Genomic DNA, 21,226 nt, shown 5'->3' with positions numbered 1-21,226 from the left:
AATGCTTTTTTGATTTTGCATTTTATTGCATTTTTTAAAGAATGGGAGGAGGGGCACTGTTTTGTTATTTGTCGTAGGCGCCATGAGTATATGTAGGTACGCCACTGCACTTAAACTGTAATTTCCAAATTTTTCTTACAGGTGATTTATTAAAATTTGTGTAATTCATATCGTATAAATTGCATGTAATTTTTATTTGTTATTTAATTTCATAGTAAAGTAGCTATTAATCAATTCTAAAAATAATACAATGATATGTATTGACAGAATATTTTTTTCTCTCCCTCAAAGCTTTATGTTCTGTCAGTTAATGGACTCTGTTGAACCTTGGTATACTATGACTGATTACTCTCATTCTAAGGTAAGGTATTATTTTTTATTTCTTGGTATGGTTTAAACAAAACTGTTCATTTTTTAAAAATAAGATACATTGATAAATTGTTAATGTTCTTTTAATGAGGTGCGTTATATCTGATAAAAGTCATTTTCCATCTTATTTTGAAATCTAATACTTTTCTTTTTTACATTTTTAAGGCAGATTTTTAAGAATAATTTTGTATGCAATTTAAAATAGTATTAAGGAGTTGACTATGTTAATTAGGTTGCAAAAATTATATTGACTATTTACGAGTCACCTTTGTCAATAAACTGTAGTTCACCCTGTTTGATATTATGTTTTGTGTGTTTTTCTAAAGTAGACCCTGTTTACTTTTGTTTGTAGAAAATAATTACATTATAATAAAGGCTTAAATTGTAAGTAATATTTTCATGTGATTTCTTATTAGATAAAAAATTCTTCATATGGGAACTTCCTGTTTTTGTAATTGCCAGTTTAATTTCCAAGCAAATTTTTTACAAAGTTTGATCATTATATATCATTTTTGAGACTGGCACGAATCAAATTTCAAAGATTGTAATATGGGAAATTCTTTTCAAGATAAGGATTTGACAACTTTCTTTAAGATATTATGCAATCTCTCATTAGCGGCAGCTATTTTCAATTTGTAGAAATTGTTAAATTTTGAAAAATTAACTGGAGCATTGAAAATTAATATATGCTTATATGCTTTTTTAATAAAAACACTTTAAACGTATGTTTTTATTAAGGCAATTATTTTCATGCATTGTTTGAAAATATGGATTTTGCCATTTTTCTGGATTTTTGTAATAAATCTTATCAATTTTTATTACACATTTTAAACATTCCAATTAATATTTATGAATAATTTTACAAAATTAAAAAATGATTTGGTTATGTCATCTAATTATTTTTATACTTGGATTTATTATGGCCATGATATTACCAAAAATACTCTTATTGTCTAATGCAATTTAGTGAGTTAAAATTTATCTTAATTTTAAATTTTAGTCACATAGAACACATTTCTAATTGTGGCTTAATTTGTCCTTGTGTATCTAATGAAATGGTTTGAAATATAATACCATGATAAAATTTTGCTGTTTCAACTCGTACTTTCTTCTTTCAGCCATTTCTTTTTTAATGAGAGTAACCTGAAGTGCCTTTAGATGGTTTGTATTCAGTGAATTATATATGTAGTAGAGAAAGGTTATTGATGTGTTATAAAGTTTACAGTTTTGAAAGGCTGTTAGTCAGAATTATGAACTATATAACACATCAATAAGCTTTATTTAGGATTTCTTATTAGATAAATAAAAATTTCTATGAAAACCCAAAATGAATATTTGCTTTTGATTTTTTAAAAATAATCTTTGGGATAGTAAATATATAAAATATGATATGTGTTAGAATTCTTATCTTATAAACTATTCAAATGCTTATTTTTAAATATGGGCTTTTCAAATATGTGATTAATCTCAAATAAATTCCTTACCTTTTGAACAGTACTCAAAAGGATATTATTACTAATTTTACAACTTTAAATGACCATGTGTCTTTGGTCTGAGTGTGGGACTTTCGTTTATTTTTAGCTAAAAATACCCAGCATTTTGACGTTAGTTTAAATTACTTTTGACTATATGTGTAGTTTTAATATATAATAAGTGTAATTATGAAATTTTCTTGTATTTCTAAACAGGTTAGTACATTAAAATAATCACTGTCGTAATTATCGTATCTTTTTAAAATTGTGTTAATTTTATATCAAAATTGTTTTCTTGTTTTTGTAGTATGCTAAGCAAATTGCTACAGAGCCGTTTTCTCAGAGCATTGTAGCCCCTGGTAATTTGTTAGGAAGAAAGCTGAAAAGAATTTATGAGCAGCTTTTGAAACATCATGACTTAACATTATTTTCATATTTTGAGCAATTGGAAATCACTCCTCAGATATTTGGAATGTAAGTTTTATTTTTATGATTTTTCATATTTTAACCTTTTGCAAACATGGATCAGCATTACAATCGTCCATGCATATAAATTGGTTCTTAATAATAAAGAATGTAACTTCATAATATAATTTGTATCCATGTCAGATTGCAATCAGATCCAGTTATTCTTATTAGCTAATTATTTTGTTAAAAAGATTGTTTTATAAACTCTTTATCAAGAGCGCTTTAGCGTGCTTTTCTTTCTATTGGCATTAACGCATCTTCTAAGTCGCATGAGAATTTATTTGTACATAATCGCTCTATGCTTACAAAATTCATATTTATGTGTTTGATATCTAAAGATATAGAAAATAAACTAATGATTTTGACCGTAGCAATTGTGAATTTTAATTTCAATCGAACGTAATAGAATGTCAAAAAAATTTGCATTAGTGGAAATGATATATATGTGTTGCTAAAAATAAATTCATGTTCCGTCCTCAGAGGGTTAATCATTGTTTAGTGCAATGAATAATATCTTTTTATTTGATAATGCTAAGTAACCTGCAATTTTCTCTCTCTCTCTTTTTTTTTAGTCGATGGTTGAGATTATTGTTTGGAAGAGAATTCACGATCCACGATTTACTCATTGTATGGGATGCTATTTTTGCAGATAGTATTACTTTTCATTTAGTTGATTACATATTTGTTGCCATGCTCATCTCAATAAGAGACTTATGTAAGTTGAAACTTGTTTGGAAATAATTTTCAAAAGATGAACCGAATTCTGGAATTATATGAATATATTTATAAAATTTTCTTTTCAGTGCTTAAAGGTGATTATGCGACGTGCTTAAGTCATCTGATGCGTTTTCCAAATGTTGTGGATGCGCATTATATTGTTGACCTAGCATTGCATTTACGAGAGCCAGATGTAAGTTAATTAATTAATTAATTAAAAATAAAATATTTTTAAGCACAACAGTTCTATTTTATCTTATTTAATATTGACACATTAGCATTGTTTGATACTTACGCATTAATAAAAATAAATTATAAATCAAAATTAAGAGAGGCTTTTCATTTTAGTGCTGACACAATTAGTGATGATATTTTTATTTATTTTAAGCGCATAAAGATGCCAGAAAGGAAGATTGTAAATCCTCTACAGCTACGAGCATCAAAAGACTCAAAGCGTGCCGAAAATAAAAGTGTATCCAAAAATTCCTATCCTGGGTGAGTAAGTTATATGTGTACGTATATGAACTTCTTTTGATTATTTAAGGGACTTGGATGGGAAACTGAAGTCAGATTAATAAATTTAGTAGTTTTAATCAAATTTTTTTTTAAGCTTAAAGTTAGCTTGAATATTAGATAAAAATAAAGGAAACCAATAATTTATAGTACAAGGTGCGTATAAAAAGTACGGTGAATCGGAACATGAAACAAATCATGGGAGAAAAAATACCTTTATTCTCCTTTAAAGCAACATCCATTAGCCACAATACACTTTTGACAACATTGATAAAGCTGATGGAATTAGTCAGCGAAGGCCTCTTTTGGAATGGAGTGAAGCACAGTTGTCGCACATCGTCGGATGTCTGCAAGACGTGCGCCCTTAAAGGTCCCCTTGAGACGAGGAAACAAAAAGAAGTTCGCTGGCGCCAGATTAGATGAGTACGATGGATGTGCAATGACGGTTACACGGCGTTTGGTCAAGAAGTTGTGTACACGGATCTCAGTATGGGGGCAGGCGTTGTCACGTGACAAATTGCACTTACCAGTCCTGTTCAACTGTTGGCGAACACGTTGGAAGCGCAGCAATAACTTCTTCAAAACAGCTACGTAGAATTCAGCCTTGACAGTTTCCTCTTCTGGGACAAATTCCTGGTGGATCATGCCGTTACTGTCGAAAAACGAAATCAAGGGTGTCTTAATTCTGAACTTCTATAGGTGGCTCTCTTTGGGGTGCAGGGAAGACGGGGAGCACGATTCCATATTTTGCCGCTTTAGCTCCGGTCAATTTAGTCAATGAGTGCGACATGAAACGGGAACAAATCTTACCCAAATCATTGTGAATGACGGTGCTTACACTATCCTTGCTAATTTCCAATTCCTCCGATATCCATCGTAGAGACAATCGGCGGTTTTGCAACAGCATCTGTCGCACCCGTCCTTTGTTGTCAGTATTCACACTTTTTGAGAATCGACCCGAACGTGATTCATCATCAATGGTTTCCTTTCCCACCCGAAAATGTTTAAACGAGTCGTAAACGCGTTCTCTGCAAACAGTGTCTGTTCCGTACACCTGCACCAATATTACATGCGTTTCTGCGGCAGTTTTTCCCATTTTGTAACAAAACTTCATGCAAATGTTCATTGCTTCATTTCAATTTGACGTGAGTTTTCGCACACACGCCGTTCGATTGCCCGTTGCAGAATAATCTGCATTAATTTCTTGCGCTCTTTGCTATGTGGCGTCTCTCCATAGGTCCCTCGCTGCTTATGCGCCTGACTGTATTTCTCACTCACGTTGCTTTTGAGATATCCATCTATTTGCCGAACGTTTCAGACGCACCTTATATTTATAATTCATTTAGTGAGGCTCTGAACTTATGATGATTGAGCTTTTTAAGCTATATGATATGAATGTTCTGGTTTAGGTTTTTATATTTGTTGTCTGGCTAAGAATGTATTATTTATGAATTATTATCAGCTGTGGCAGTTGGCTGATTAATGAAAGCATTTTAATGTTAATTGATGTTCATCGTATAATCAGAATTGAAATTTTAGCTCTTGATACTTTTTTGCTTTAAAAAAATTATGTAGATATATCTGTAAAAATTTAGAAAAGTGTTGTCTAGTGTTCAAAATTAATTTGAGACGCATTTTTCAAAAATGATGCAGATTACTTTCGATTGATAGGGAATTTTTTAAGGTTTTTTTACCCATTATTTATTTTTTTAGAATAGAAACCACGAATTAAGACTTCTTGTGGTTAAATTAAAAAATTGTGTGTTCAAACAGGGTGAAAAGGTAGAGGATTTCTGGTATGTTAATGCACATTTGAATTTCTTATGATGTAGGGGAACCAGGAGTAAGTTGGTATATTCAAGCTACGATGTGGTTTATAAAATTTATAATCGGAATTTTCGTTAAATATTATTTTTAAGATAGGCCCTATCACATTAGCGTAGTTAGTGCCCAGCCGAAATGGGTAGTGAGGAATTATGAACAGATTCTCTGTTTTAGCTAGTGAATAGAGAAAAATTATTTTATAAATTTTGATTTAAGACAATTAATCCGTTAAAAACATATTTTAGTTTATCTACTTTGTCAATGTATTAAGATTTAAAAGGCTGCTTTAATTTTTTTACTAATCATTATATGTTTTTTATAAATTAAAAAAAAAATTGTTGAAACTATAATGTGGGTCAAGTTGTAACAGTCTTTACAACTTTTTCTTTTATTTTTACTAGCATTGCTAAACCAGTTAAGTCGCAAACCATTTCTAATAAAGCTATAGAAACTCGACCAAAATCCTTAAGTATTTCCAGCGTCAATGTATTGCGAAGTAATAGTACAGAATCTTCTCCAACAAGTAAGTTGTTCTATTTATTGTATCATTTTATTTTCCTTAGCGTTTATACCTGAAAAATTGGTTTTGGAAAGAAATTTCATGCCTTGAAGTAACATTTCCAAATTTTAAAATTTTCTAGAATACCATTGAAATGTATTTTAATATTAAAACATGTTGGAAATATTATTATCTTATTTATTAAAAATGTGTGATATTTTTTAATTAATAGCAAAACCAGAATTTTTTTTTATCAACGATAAAATAAATATTCCAAGAAGGGAAATCACCATTATTATGCCTATTATACCAAAATTATTGGAACTAAATTCTAACATGTTGTCAGTTTAGAGGTTTGATAGACGTGTATAATACTTGTATCTTGATTTGTTTGTCTGGAATGATGTTAGCATTTGTTGGATGATAAAACTTAGGAATAAACATTATTTTATTTGCTCAGATGAAATGACTTAAATTCTATGTACCATATTTTATTCATATGAAATTGTTAATTTTTAAGCATGAATTAATGCTCAATATGTATATCTTGAATGTATTTCCAAATGTTTTTTTTTATGTCATTGAATTCGTCAATATGTATAATTCGTGTGATTTTTGTATTCATTATTATCCTTCCTAAGTTGTTTAAAAAATTTAAGAATTTTGTTTAATTCTGAACTATATTATTTTTCAAAAACAAAACAGTCTGAAATTTTATAAGATCACGTATATTTTCTTAATACTGAATTTTAAATATATACTTTTCTTTTGCCAATCTTTGTCTTGTTAAATTTACCCAAGTACATTTGATTAGCTAATTTTTTTTTTTTTTTTTTTGAATTTGCACTAGTTAAAACTCAATATTTAATTTTATTTGGAATTAACTCTATTATAACATAAAAAGCTATGTGTAGTAATAAAAACAAAATACTTTTGACTGTGTGTCGTATATTCAGCTGTTGAGCCATGTTCACCATTTATTGAAGGAAGTGAAAGAAGATAGCTCCATTCTTGTTGCCATGAATTGCTTTTTATTTGATGAATAATCGAATTCAATTGTTTAATTGAGTGTGCAGACTTGCCAACCACTAGACTTTATAAATGATATTCATTTCAGTGAGATATTTAGTTTCATTAGAAGGGATAAAGTCACTAGATGCTAGACAAGATCCGGTAGTGAAAGAGATTCCATTTCGATTTTAGCTAATCTATTGTAAAAACAAGTTCAGGTAGAATGGTGTTTAATTAATTGCAGATATCCAGTTATTTATTTTCCCTGGTCACTCACAATAAAGAAGACATTTTCTTACAAAGCCTTCAATTTAGATATTATAGCAAAAAATGAGCTTTCATTTTCAATGATTATCAAATTGTTTAAAAGTCAGTAATAGTAATAGATCAGTCTAGTAATTTAATCAATTTCACTATGTAACTCGACATTCAGTTAGATCAGACATTTGGCACACTGTGAATGAAAAATTAGTTTATCACTTCAATTCGTTTTCCCGTGTCTCATTTGTTTAAAGACCATGAAATTAGTTTAAAAACACTCTTAAGTTATTACTACTAAGTTAAGCAAATCCTACTGTTTTTAATTTTATTTTATCATAACCAGTCCATTTTAAACATTAGATATTTCTTTAAAGGATGAATTGTCGTATATTTCTGAATTTTATTAATTGCATTTAATAAAAAGATTTAAAAGCAACACTATTTCAACACTTCTTGAAGTTGGAACTGTAGCACAGTGAAAGAAAAGACCTTGGGAGATTTATGAGCTTTAATTACAGTTTGCTTCTATTTTCATTATGGAAACTGAATCCATCAGTTTTACTTGTATGCTTCTTTATTACTATTTTATGTCTTTTTCAACACATTATTATTATGTAATTGTAGTTTAGAATTAGTATGCCGTCTTAATTTTTCTAATTTTTTTGTGATTCTTTGTAATTGTGAACAAAAACAACATTTTTGAATTTATGTGCGTGTGTTTGTGCTTTGTCTTCCAATTGAGTTCAGTATCTCTTCAAAATATTCTCCAAGGCTTCTTAAAATTTGGCAATATTTTATATGTATGGAAATAATATTTCTAATTTATTATTTGGTTTCTAATCTTTATTGCATTAGGATATAATTTGGAAAAATTTCTGGGTTATCTATATGATTCAACAATTTTCAATTTTAAAAGTATTTTGTGGAACAGTGTTTCGGAAGAAATAACTTTTGTTCATAAATTGATGCATTTAAGAAATTTTAAATGATTAAATAAGAAAATGAGGTAAATGGATTTAAAACTATGTCTCTCACAATAAATTGTTTATCATACTTTATTATTTAGTAATAAATTAATTTTTTTGAATTTTAAATTTTTGGTTATTTGAAAATTTATTATTTTGTAGTAAAAGTAATCAAAATAAACCTGTGTAATAAATTTTTCTAAGAGGAGGTCAATTATTTATTCGAATTTTAGATACAAATTTAAAATTGCCAAATTCGAAGCATCATAATATAGCAACAATTAATTATAAATTTCTTATAATATTGCATATGAAGATAATAATTTTCTTATAATATAGCATATGAAGATAATATAGCATATACTTGGGAAAACTATATCTCTTTCAAAGAAATGATTTTAGCTCATTATTTCTTCATCAATCTCATATTTATATAGAAGGGTTTATAAGGAAATTATAACAAAAAAAGAATTTCTAGGTTAGTTTTACTAAGAATTATAATGCATGTAAGATTACTTTAATTCCTGCATTTCCATTTTGCCCTTCATTTCTACATTCCTCCTGTCAAAACGTAAAAAATGGAATTTTAGTAAGTGTTTCAAAGCCATATTTCTTTCTTCACAAGTAATTTGAAACTAATATGTTTCATTGTTCATTTATTTGTGTTTCTGTCTGCATAATTTGTTTTAAATATCTAGTTTTGTTAGTTCTTTCAAGCAATCTTGTTTTAATAACAATGAAATGACAATATTAGATTGCATGTTTATTGAAGTAACAGCAAATAGTCTGTATTATTAAAAAATAGAAAAGTTTCTCTGGTGGAAAAATTATGTAGCAATCATGACTCAAACATTTGAATACGAAGATTCGGAGAGCGATAGGATACAAGATACCATTTTTTTTTTTTTTTTAGATCTAGGAAGGTCCTCAAGTTTTAGGTGAGAAAAAGATCCTTTCTTTAAAATTTGGAAGGCAAAGCCAAGAATATTGGGGGGAAAATCATCCTGAAAATATCATTTCGTTAAAAGGTGTTAAAATCTTATATTTTTGTCTCTGTTAAATGAAGCACACAATGATTAAACGTTTAGCATTTTGCACTTTTAACCCTGCTGTTCTCTTTGGTTCATTTTGACTGGATGAATTGCTTGTGAGAAACGACGGTATCAAGTTATAGATATTTGTTGTCTTTGTTAAGGTGTGGATATTTCTCTAAAAAGGGCACTTTTTTTTTATTTATATATTTTCTATAATTGTTTTCGAATAGTATTAAAGTATCTTTCGAGGCTATTTGATCCGATACTATTTTCTCTGAACTATATTTTAAATTCGCTTCGTATAATACTAATTCTTCTAGAAAGGATAGAAATAAATTCTTGCTAAGTATTCGGTGTGGTAAGAAATGAATTTCTCTAGAAAAAGCTCGCATAAATAAGCTGTTCGGAAAAGTTGGGGAAAATTACTGTAAATTCAGAATTTTTTTTTTTTTCAAAGTGAAAATACTACAATTGACGAACAATTAGTTTTTTTCATTGCTGATATCAAATAAACCTTTGCAATATTGCTTTATATATACGTAAAAGAATTTAAATATTGTTTTTGTGTAATAGTGAAACTTTATTTGTTCTAAAGGTACACATTTATAATGAAAAAGATTCTGTTCTAGGACTCTGAATGATCAACTTTTGATATATGTACTTGTAAACGGAAAACAAATCGTTGACTTAATATCTTTTATAATAGTTCTTTTGTTAGTTTTGCTTGCAATGCATTTATTTTCTGGACATCAGTAAATACCTAATGGTTTGAAAATAAGCTTACCAAAAAAAGGTTGCTTTTCGCTATCCTTTTTTTTGTGTGTGTGTGTGTGCTTAGGCAAATAAGAAAAATACAAGTAATACCACATCACTCCAGAAATGAAGAGTCACATAATATTGTCGAAAGATTACAGAAAAGGCGATAAAATAATTTATCATCAACTTTCGCTATTGATTTACAATTGAGTAATAAACGTGCGCGTTTCTGGTTGTTTCCTTCAAACTGTAATAATAATAAATGAAATAAATTGTGCAAAAATTATAAAACAAACAAACAAAATTGCTAACTATGTGTAGCATATTTTTGTCAAAATAGAAAATTTACAGAAGGTGAAATTTAAAAAATTGCTCTCATTCATTTTTTTATATTACAGAAACTTTATATATTTAGATATTTTTGTATTAATTTTTAACTTTATCATGTTTTTCTATTATAACAATTCTTATTTATTTCAAACTATTTTTCTGAAAACTGGGAGAACATGTGTTCCTGAAGTTATTATTTAATGTTTGAGTTATATTGACTTGAACATTACATTTCTACATTAAATGCGCCCTGAATAACTGGGTTAAAGAAGAATATTTTAGAGAGAGAGAAATGGAACTGTGCTAGAAATGAGTTTTTATTGAGGGGCTTTACTTCTGTGGATTGTACAAATCATCACATGTAAGAGATTTGTATACACTGATAGCACTGGGTTAGAAATATGATGGAGAACAATGTCAATAAATAATTCTATTTTGTAATGTGAAGTTTGAGATTGAATTATATCATATCCGTCGAAGTTGACAGGAATTTAATAAATGAGCATAAGTCACGGAAGTTTTTGAGATGTTTGTTAACAGGTAAAAAGCAGCGTCATTGGTCTACCCGAAGCTTTCTCGTTTACTCTATAACAAAGATTTTAAGCCCCACTCCCTCCTGGGAATTGGGAATTTTGGGCTAAGCCGTGAATTCCACATACAGCCAGATTTTTATTTTTGGAATCCCTTGCAATTACGATTTTGTGTTTCTTAGTATAACAAAGAAAATATAGTGTTTATTTTGGTGAAGCCCTTTTGTGGATAAATTGAAATTAAAATTTGACACAGAACTACTATTTTAATAACTAAATAATATAAGAAATTTCATTTTTCTAAGTAGCTGCGTTTTTGAATTTTTGTGTTTACATGCGTGCAACTGTACAGACCGACAGATGGTCAACATCATGTCGGAATTGGTTAAAAATTGATACTGATTTGAAGATCTTTTTAGTATGTATCAAATGTTGTTCATCTAGTTCCTTGCGGTTTTAATCGCCGTGTTTACTTGCACCCAGACAGATGCCAAACTTTCTGTGATTTCGGTCAATCTATGTATTTGATGTGAAGATCAAATATCATTTCAACTGTCTAGCTCAAAGTATTTTTGAGTTTTAGTGTTCATAGACAAAAAGACAGACATAATTCCATTTTTTTAATTTCAGATAGGTCTGAAACGTGATGCATTAAAATCTCGGGACCGAATTTGATAACAATACTTTCTCTTTGTATATTATACGTGAAAGTAAAATAAATGATCAATATTGGAGAACATGTTACAAAAGATGAAAAGCTGGAAAATTTTAGAGGATGTTCAGTTTGGCATTGTATGCCTTGAAATAGTTAGCTATATATGAAACAAAAAATTCTCCATAATTAACCCAATATCATTTTACTCGTTAAAAAAGAAAATAAGCCGTGGAAATCTAGAAAAGAAAAAGGTTTTCATGGTTAGGGAAAAAAACTGAACGAATTGACTAGAGAACTGACGTGTGCAGCTTGCGAAAATTTCAATACCGATCCTTGTTTTCTCCCCCCCCCAGAAGATAAATATTCTAAGAATAAATCCAAGTGTGTTACTAACGTCGACGAAAGAGTCCCAAGAAAGATTTCGAAACTGAATGCATTTTATCCAAAATATTCCATTTGAACTTATCACATCGTAATCAGAGGAAAGATCAACATTGACAATGTTACTGATTTACATAAAAGATTGTTTCAAGATCTACGCCTTTTAAAGGCGCAGTTTTTTTTCTTCCGAGAAATAAAAGATAGGAAAACAAAATTCCCTTGAAAAACATATGATAAGAACATTTGTTAAGAATATTCCATAGTTTTTCAGATTTCTACAAGCTATTGTTCAGATATGGACAGTAAGTTTATTTTTACGCTCGTAATTTCTATAAGTATTTCTTTACTAGGAATATTAAACTGCTCTTTAATTAGTGAAAATTATTTTTTAATGCTTTGACTATTTATAAATTAAAATATACTATTTGTTTTGTGATCTAATTTATTTATTAATAAATACTTAATTGTTGTGTGTCACATCCCGTGCGTCCACGTTTGAGCGTCCGCTTTACGTGTGTGCTCATGGGATGATAATCATTTAGAGGCTTACATTTCAAAAGCATCTAATTGTTTTCAAGAAAATTATTTGTGCATTCCTTTAATTAGCGATGTTAATATTTTTCTTTTTCTTTTAGCTATTAATTTTAAATATTCACATTATTTAATTTTATTGAAATTGCAAATTTTATCTTTTTGATAAGATTATATATAGTAAACAAAAGTGTTTGAAGAAGATAAACGGGGAATATTCGATTATGTATAGTAACAAGAAAATTTGCTTTAAAAAAATTTTATTACACATGCTTCATTTTATGTTTTAAATACAAAATTTTTTCAAGTTTATTTTGAAATGATTTGTACTCAAGAGAAATGGAATTTGAATGCGTATATTAAGTTATTTTTTCACTAAAAGCCAAAAATAAATTTAATTTTCAAAAATGAATTATAAACCTTCTGTGAATATTATTTGTTTCTGCAAATAAATGTTTTGCATTTAGATATTGTATTATTTAAAGTAACTATTGCTTGAAAAGTTTTCCAGTTATCTTTTTTCCTTATTATCACATGATTAAATCATATAATTTTTTGTTTTTAATATGTACTTTTTATTTATAACTACTTTTTATTAAAATTAAAAAATATGCTTTCATTTGATATTTTCATAGCTATACCTGTAGGATACAAGTTGAATTTTAAAAGCCGAGATTAATCAATTCGGGAGGATATGAATCGTAATTTATTTTCGACTATACCAGAAGAAAATTTCTTCACGAGAATAAGAAAGCAATCTTTGTTAGGCTCAACATCTACTCTTAAAACCTTATTTGCACTTACAGTTTTCTGTTTCTTTTACTCTTTTAATCTATTTATCACTTTTCCTGGTGGAGAATATGTACGTTATGTAATTACATTAAAAGTGTATAAGTATCAGTTTTGTATAAGTTTACTTTTATCTAGTATGAAATTTAATGCTACTTTGTCAAATTTTTAGACTTCCTCAGCATTTGGTTGTTATTTAGAGTGGCTTCAGACTCTAATTTCTTTATAACTTTTATACCATTCTCTAGAGTCTCATTCAATTCATTTTTTGGAATCTACTGAAATGTTCAGTCATAAAACTGTATTTAATATCTCCCTATTTGTATTTTAATGGTACTTACTTCTTGAAAAATTAAATATTTTTTGACATAATAGTTGCAAGTATTTAGGAACTGATTTTGTGATTTGCTTTATTTTCGCCGCAACATTCAAGTAGGTAAATTGTTTTTTTGAAGAAATTATTGCTACGTTTAGATATGCATATAACAATAAATTGCAGTTAAATGCAAAGCATTTTTATTCTCGTTTGTAATACTTATTTGCAATGATTTTAAAATTGGGTTGTGTTTTATATAAAAAAATATTATAAATATAATAGAGAATTTATCATGAATAACATCGCGTTCTGAAATCTAAACTGGTCTTTGCGACTCTATTCTTTGATTGTAATCTGAAGTTGAATAATTTTTTCTGCGGTAAACTTCCATATTTCTTTAAAACTGTCTTAGTTGTTAATAATTCAGAATTATGGTCAAAACATGTGGATTTTTTTTTCTTGTTGTCTTAATGTTATTAATAGCTATCGATGCTGTCTTAAGTTCAATTATGTGAAATAGCATTATAAATAAGAGTTTTTCCGAAACACATCTTTTAAAGCTGAAATTTGGTTGAGTTCTTTTTGTACATCAAAAGCTGAGGAAAATTGAATACATAACTTGCTGATATATGTTATGATATCGCCTTCCTTCATTATTGCTCATATATGTTATGTTATTGGAAAGAAAGGCTAAGGGCAAATTTTGTTTGTTCAGGACTGTTGTAGATAAAAATATTAAAATTGCAATTCAGTGTATAGCTTATATTTAGATATCTCAATATCGAATGACATGCCATTTTGCTCAGTGTTAAGCAAGATATTTTAAAATTTATCTACATGATACCAATATCTAAAAAGAATTGAAACATGTTTTTCGAAATTAAATTTGGCAAAAATATGTTCATAAATTTTTCAATAACTACTAAGAAATTCTTAATAAATGTATAAGTAAGAGTATTTTCAAAATTTCAGTACGTACAATTTTCAGAACATTCAAATTTTCTGCGATAAGTACTCTTGTCGAATGCATTTTAAAATACTAAGCAAATTCGACTTAATTTACAGACCGCATCAAATTACATATCCTTTTTTTTTTTTATTGATCAGCGAGTGCGATGATCTGAGAGTGAAATGCGATTTTACTTATTTCATGTTAAACTTCCATTGTGATTTCTGTTCAGTTTAAATCTGAAATGTAGTAAAACTAATCTTGACCATATTTGGTATGATTAATATGTCTTTGCAATCGCCGTGCAATGTTTATTGTATGCTCGCATGTGTGGAGCAGAAGTTTGATAAGACATGATAAGACTCGTGAGTATCATTCTTGTTGTTTGACCATAATTCAAAATGGCGTTCAAATGCCTATCCTAAAATATCCCTTGTTTTGCTTTGAAATGGAACAATAAAATTACTGAGCTAAATTAAACAAAATTAAATACCAATTATAATCCTGCAAAATGCATTATTACATCTTATACAGTTGTTGGCAATAATATACGGATAATAATTGAATTATTTTACTAACTACAACTTCTTTCCTGCTATTCATGCGAAGTGTTTGCAAATAAAAATAAGCGGTTTTGTAAAATTCATTTCATTTACAATAATAAAAGAAATTGCCTCTCATAGGCAATTAATTATATTATTGGATACAAGAGGTTCTTATATGGGTAATGTCTGGAATTAAAATGAATGGAATCTGTTTTGTCTATGAATAACTCTTTATTTTCATGTACAGCATCTTCAAGAAAGTAATGTTCATAGTAATTGTATTATATAGTAATATAGGTATAGTACCTACAGTTTATCTCTTTCTAAAAATAATTTGTAGCCAGTGATGAGAGTTTTCAATACCGCCGTTTGAGTTCATAATTTTTTCTCTTTGATAAAATTATTGAAATTTTATTGGAGTGAATGCACGAAAGCACTTTTTGATGTTTGTAAATAGATTGTTGCAGTATTTGTTATATTAATCATTAATTTAATTTTTGAATTATATCATTCATTTTAAAACAATTCACAACAAAACGCAATAATTTGATCTTGGAAATGTCTGATAGTTGTTGTTCAGATGATGGGATCATGCTACCGAATGGGTAGCTATTAATCAAACTAAAGTTGATTGTCTTTTTTGCTTAAAATAGCAGGTATCTTCATTCAGTTTATTAATTTATACGAATACCATATAAAACTTTTACGTAAGAATTTTTTAGCTGTTAGCAATTATATGGTACTGATTACTGCACTTTTGATAAAATTTAATTGAATGAGATTGAAATTTTTCTTTAAAATTTCTGAACCTGAATCAATTCCTTTTTGTTTAAGTGAAAATATAAAACCGACTTTTAATTATGACTTTTCTTATAGGATATTGTTAATTTGAGATTTTTAAAATAAAGGTTGCTTTATTACTTTGTGTCATGGGAAAATTTTCTCTATATAATATTAATTTCCTTTTTTACTTTAAGTTTTTCTTATTTTTAAGGTGCTCGAACTAAATCATCTAGTCTTAGTGAAAGAAATTCTAACGCTCCTTCCTCTGATCCTGATGAGGTATCATGTTCTGAATTTCTTGACTCATCTGTGTCATATACTGAAAGTAAGGGTGCTTCATTTACCTTACCTCGAACACGCATACGTAATGTAATGGAGAACAGAAACCATAAATTTCGACCATCTGATATAACTCAATCTCTTGGTAATTACAATGAGAAAAGTTCGTCTTCTGAAGCTACATTCCGCGAAATGGTTCCTCTTGTTCCATCATCATCTAATCAAACTTTGACTCATGTTGAATACCTTTCTAAAAGAGAGTGCAAGCCAACGTTAAAAGTATGTATTTAATTATTCCTTACATATTTCGATTTTTTATGCATAAATTCTACAAACTGTACTTAAATAGAAATTTCATTTTTAATTTTGGCACTTCAAATTATTCATTCATTATTATTTATTGAATGTAACTATTCATTATTATTTGTTGAATGTAACTATTATAGGGTTGCCACGCTACTGCGAGAATTCGAAAATCGTCTAAACAAGCTGGAAAAACCAAAAAATTTGAAAATTTTCATAAAATTCTGAAAAATACTGGGAATTTTAAATTTTTTGGTTATTTTTTTCCAAACTAAAAGATGTCGATCTCTAAAGATTCCAAGAATAAAATATAGTAGTCATAGCTTCCAAAAACAATACAATATCATTCGCGATTTTGTAATGCGGAAACTCACTATTTTTCATCTCTCTTCCCCTTTTTTTCTGTATACATTAGTCCAGTTTCGATTTGCGATACAGTTGTTCATTTCCATAAGATCCCGAATTGCAGCTAATGAGCATGCGCGAGACTTCTGTAACTGCGGGAAAGAATAGAATACAATTCTCTGGCGGGAATAACAACAACTGTTAAGTCTACCGTGCTAGAGTTTCTTGAATGGTTGTTTATTATTTGAGAAACTGTGAGCTTATTTAAAATATATTAGAGAATTTTTTTAAAACTATGAGCTGCTCAAAATCAGTATTTAATAAGAATTGGATGGATAAAAAAATCAATCCTGATTTTGCTGAATGGGTTCGAGAAGTCCCGCAAAATCCATTTATTTTGTACTGCTCGCTTTGTAAGAAGATAACAAGCTTAAGTAATATGGGAAAACAGGCAATTACAAGTCATGCTAAAAGAGGAAAACATACAAGACTGCGTGTCAATTCAAAGGAGTCATCATTGATTTTGGATTTAGTATCTGAAGCCCCATTCCGACGGCCCGTGCGCACCTTGAATCCGGCACATTTTGCCCTTGTTCCCCTTACTTGTGATTTTCCGGGGTTCTTTGATGTCTGTTTATTTTACCAACAGTTTTCCAGAAACTTCCGATCGACGTCCACAGTCGAGAGTGGTTCTACAATGGGTGAGATGGCAGATTTACGACCATATCCGTAAAAGGCAACGGGTCGTAGGAACGGGGCTTAAGAGAAATACAGGAAAAGATGACGCCAAATATGAAAACGTCAAATTTAATGTCCGAAAATAAACCGATTTCGAATTTTTTAATTCAAGTCAATCATTTAAAGTTGAATTTTTATGGGCATTAAAACTTGTTGCGTCACATTCGTCCTTTTATACATTCAGTGATATATCAGAAATATTTTCACATATGTTCACCGAAAGTGAAATTTGCTAAAAAATAGAAAAATGTCTTATTTATTTGTTACCGATTAGTTCTATGAAACTGATGGCTGAAAAATTTGCAGAAATTGGTGCCCAAATACATGAATTGTCAAAAATGAATAAATAAATAAATAAAGCAATCTTGCTTTGTAAAGTTTTTTGTTAAGTAATCATTAAATGATTTGTATCATGATAAAAAAATGTTTCGTGTTTTATCTCATCCGAGTCCTTAATTTTGTGTGATTTACTATTAAAGTACGGGAAGTAATGTATCCACCCCCTTAATATATAAATTTTGTTTTGCTAAATTTTAGATAATAAATAAATTCCTTTCCTCTGTATGGAAATATAAAAACTTTCTTTTATTATGTTATTATTTCGAATAATGTTAAATTGATTTTTCCTTTCCATGCTTTTTCCACACCATCAAACCATATTTCATTATAACTAGCACATGAATGCGATTTGCGCATTTCCTCGTATCTTGAATATGCATACAGGGAAATTTTTTTCTAGATTTGAGTGGCAACCCTGATTCAATGATATATCGAAAATATTTTAATATATGTTCACTAATAGTGAAATAACTAAAAAATGTACATTAGGTCGTACAAAAATGTCGTACTTAACGGATTAGCTCCATGCAACTGATGGCTGAAAAATCTGCAGAAGTTGCATAAATTGATGCCCAAATACATGAAATAAATAAAACATATACAGTAGGAATAAAAACATATACAATAGGTATACAGAAGGAATAAGTAAAAAAAAGTAATCTTGCTTGTAATAAATTTTTGTTAAGTCATCATTAAATGATTTGTATCATGATGACAAAAATGTTTCGTGTTTTATTTCAGCCAAGTCCTTAATTTTGTGTGACTTACAATTAAGGAGCTTGAGAGGTAATATACACCCCCCCTCCCTTAATATATAAATTTTGTCTTACTAAATTCTGGATAATAAATAAAGAGAAAATGGGGTTTTTTTGTATATTGTATTTGTCCTATTCCAAATAATATTGAATTGTTGCTTCCTTTCCTTACTTTTTCCACTTTTAAAATAATATTGCATTATAACTAGAATGGGTGCTATTCGCGCATTTCCTTGTACCTTGAATATACGTACAGGGAAAAAATAGGGAATTTTTTTCCAGTTTTGAGTGGCAACCCTGTATTACCTATTTTCTTTTTATGAATTTGTTTTGTGTTTATGCGTGTCGATGTGTTATTTTTAAAAGTTACTAGTATGCTCTCTGATTTGTTTTCTTCAGTTAAATAAGCTGTCTATTGGTAATTAAAAATAATGTTTATAAATAATAGCTAAAATAAATTTTATTATTATGTAAAATAAAAAAAAAATTCTCTAAAAAGAAAGCTAAACTTGTTTCTATTGCCTTAATATTTAATTAAATTCTTGATCTTAAACAATAGTTTTTTATTTTAAATAATTTGGTTACTGTAGAACGGATTCTTTTGTTTTTAGTTTTTAAATACATTAAGATACTATATTATTCTAATAATGAAATATTCTTAGAAATTTTGTAGGTTTTTTTTTTGTTGTTGTTGTTGTTGAAAATATTTCTCATAGAAAACTTTAAAAAATTCTGACTCTTATAGGAAGCAAATGAAGAAATAAAAGTCCTGAAATCAAAAATTTCAGAATTAAAATTAATGAACGAATACTGTACAGAAGAAATAACTCAACATTTGGAAAAGTTGCAAGAAAGTATGGTGAATCAAAAATTGCAACATGAAGATGAAATGTTCATTGCCCTAGCTGGTATAAAAAGGGTAAGTTTAGTAGTCTATTTCGTATTTTTTTTTTAAGTTCATTACTGAATAAAAGTATGAAAGAAATGCACGTTATAGTGAACACCAGGAAGACTTTATCGAAGTTTTTTTTTATTATTAATATTTCTCATATACTTTAATTTTTAGCATCATGAAATCGTCTAGGGTCAGGTGTGCTTACCATAAACAGTTCGTCCGAAATATTTTTCTTAAAACAATCAATCTAAATATGAAATAAATAAATTCAGCCGTGTTTAAAATTCTGACTAAAAATTAAAATTTGAAACTGTCACATTAGATAAATATTTTATTTTTAATCGATTTTTGAAACTAATTTTTAAACGATCATCTGATATAAAACTTCAGCTACCAAAATTCTATCAAATACATCAACAATCAAGGCTGCTAATATTATACAAGGCTAAAGACCATTCAACTTTATTTTTCGGGTTCAGGACTTAATTATCAAACAGAAAAAGTAAATAATTGCCTCAAGGTCCCTAAGTCCTTGATTTTTTTTGTGATGTTTTTGTGGTATTCAATTTCGTGCTTTCATTATACTTTATAAGGATCATATATTCGGACTTATGCGAATTAAAGTCAAGTATCAATTAAATTTAAAAATAATATTCTAATGATTTTTTTTTTTTTCATACTTGGAGGTCAGGTTAGCCTATTTATTTTTCTTTTCACCAAACTATGAATTCTAGTATTTGAATCGTGTTGATAACAAATTCTGTTGATTTTTTTTTTACTATTCCATTCAAAATTACTTTTAAATTTGAATTTATTTATATGTGAGATTATAAAATAATTGTTCTGAAAGTTTTCTGCAATAAAATGTTATATTATTAAACATAACATAACAATACAAACACAGTAATACAATATTTGTTACTTAAGGTCTTCTAAAATAAAGATTAAGTTAAAATAAATGCAAGATTTCTGGCTTTGAAAATTTTGGAAGAGAAAGGGGGCCTCGGGAACTTTCATTGTCATGACCCCTACATAATTTAATTTGGCCGTATTTCGTTTTCTATATTCGAGACAAATTCCACCATAGCAGGATGATGTTGTTCCAATCAACTCGGGAAAAGTTGCTGTGAGTAACAAAAGAAACGGATACATACATCTCTTGCTTAGTGAAATTGTATTGTTGATGTTCGCCCTATTTGACTTTGTGTTTACTAGTTTAACCTAAAAATTAAATCATATTGAATTAAGATATTGCGCACTATCATTGTATCAAATTGTTGTTTAAGATATTCTGAAAACTTAGATTTATCTCATTGATCGTAATTCGAACTTCAATTTGAAGAGCGACGTCCGCATCCATAGAAAAAAAGGAATATGAAAAAATTACTTCAGAAATACCAAAACACGCACACACACACGCACGCACTATTCACATTTACCACGGTTTTTCAGATTGGAATGAAAAGTTCTTTCTAATGTGCCAAATGACTAAATGGGGATGGTGTTAACTAATAACAAATGTCTCAGAATTTGCGGAAAATCAAATTCTGAGAAATCACCTAGAATCAATTCTCCCTAGTTTTCCTTGTCTTATAGGGAAATGTATCTATACTATATCTTAAGATTTCAAGAATTTTCTCTTAAGTTTTTTAATTTTTCAATATAATGGAACAAATACTTGCCATATTTATTTATTTTTCATTTTAAAAATCATTTCATTTTTCAAAATTTTTGTGTGAAGTCCTGTGTTTTCAAAAAATTGGATCTCAGACAGTTGTGTATTCTTCAGGATTTCGACACACAGTTTGTTTGTAGAAGGCGGCGTAAAAGTAACTAAAGACCACAGTTATAATCTTTGCGTTGAAAGCAAAATT

At 28.6% G+C, this 21,226-nt stretch overlaps 1 protein-coding gene across 2 annotated transcripts in view; it reads left to right on the top strand.

Annotated features, from left to right (window-relative positions):
- Nucleotides 1-21,226, top strand: part of LOC129960061 (TBC1 domain family member 5-like) — a 44,274-nt gene that overhangs the window by 19,532 nt on the left and 3,516 nt on the right. For both annotated transcript variants that reach the window (XM_056073119.1, XM_056073120.1), the window contains exons 10-17: nucleotides 292-361; nucleotides 2,149-2,315; nucleotides 2,882-3,024; nucleotides 3,113-3,219; nucleotides 3,415-3,521; nucleotides 5,765-5,886; nucleotides 15,910-16,256; nucleotides 19,203-19,376. In XM_056073119.1, coding sequence (XP_055929094.1) covers nucleotides 292-361; nucleotides 2,149-2,315; nucleotides 2,882-3,024; nucleotides 3,113-3,219; nucleotides 3,415-3,521; nucleotides 5,765-5,886; nucleotides 15,910-16,256; nucleotides 19,203-19,376 — 1,237 coding nt within the window. The remainder of the gene's footprint in view (nucleotides 1-291; nucleotides 362-2,148; nucleotides 2,316-2,881; nucleotides 3,025-3,112; nucleotides 3,220-3,414; nucleotides 3,522-5,764; nucleotides 5,887-15,909; nucleotides 16,257-19,202; nucleotides 19,377-21,226) is intronic.

The sequence above is a fragment of the Argiope bruennichi genome, chromosome X2 (assembly GCF_947563725.1).
Source record: "Argiope bruennichi chromosome X2, qqArgBrue1.1, whole genome shotgun sequence".
Classification (NCBI taxonomy): domain Eukaryota; kingdom Metazoa; phylum Arthropoda; class Arachnida; order Araneae; family Araneidae; genus Argiope; species Argiope bruennichi.
The sequence above is the reverse complement of the archived record's forward strand: the minus strand, read 5'-3'. Positions and strand labels throughout refer to the sequence as shown.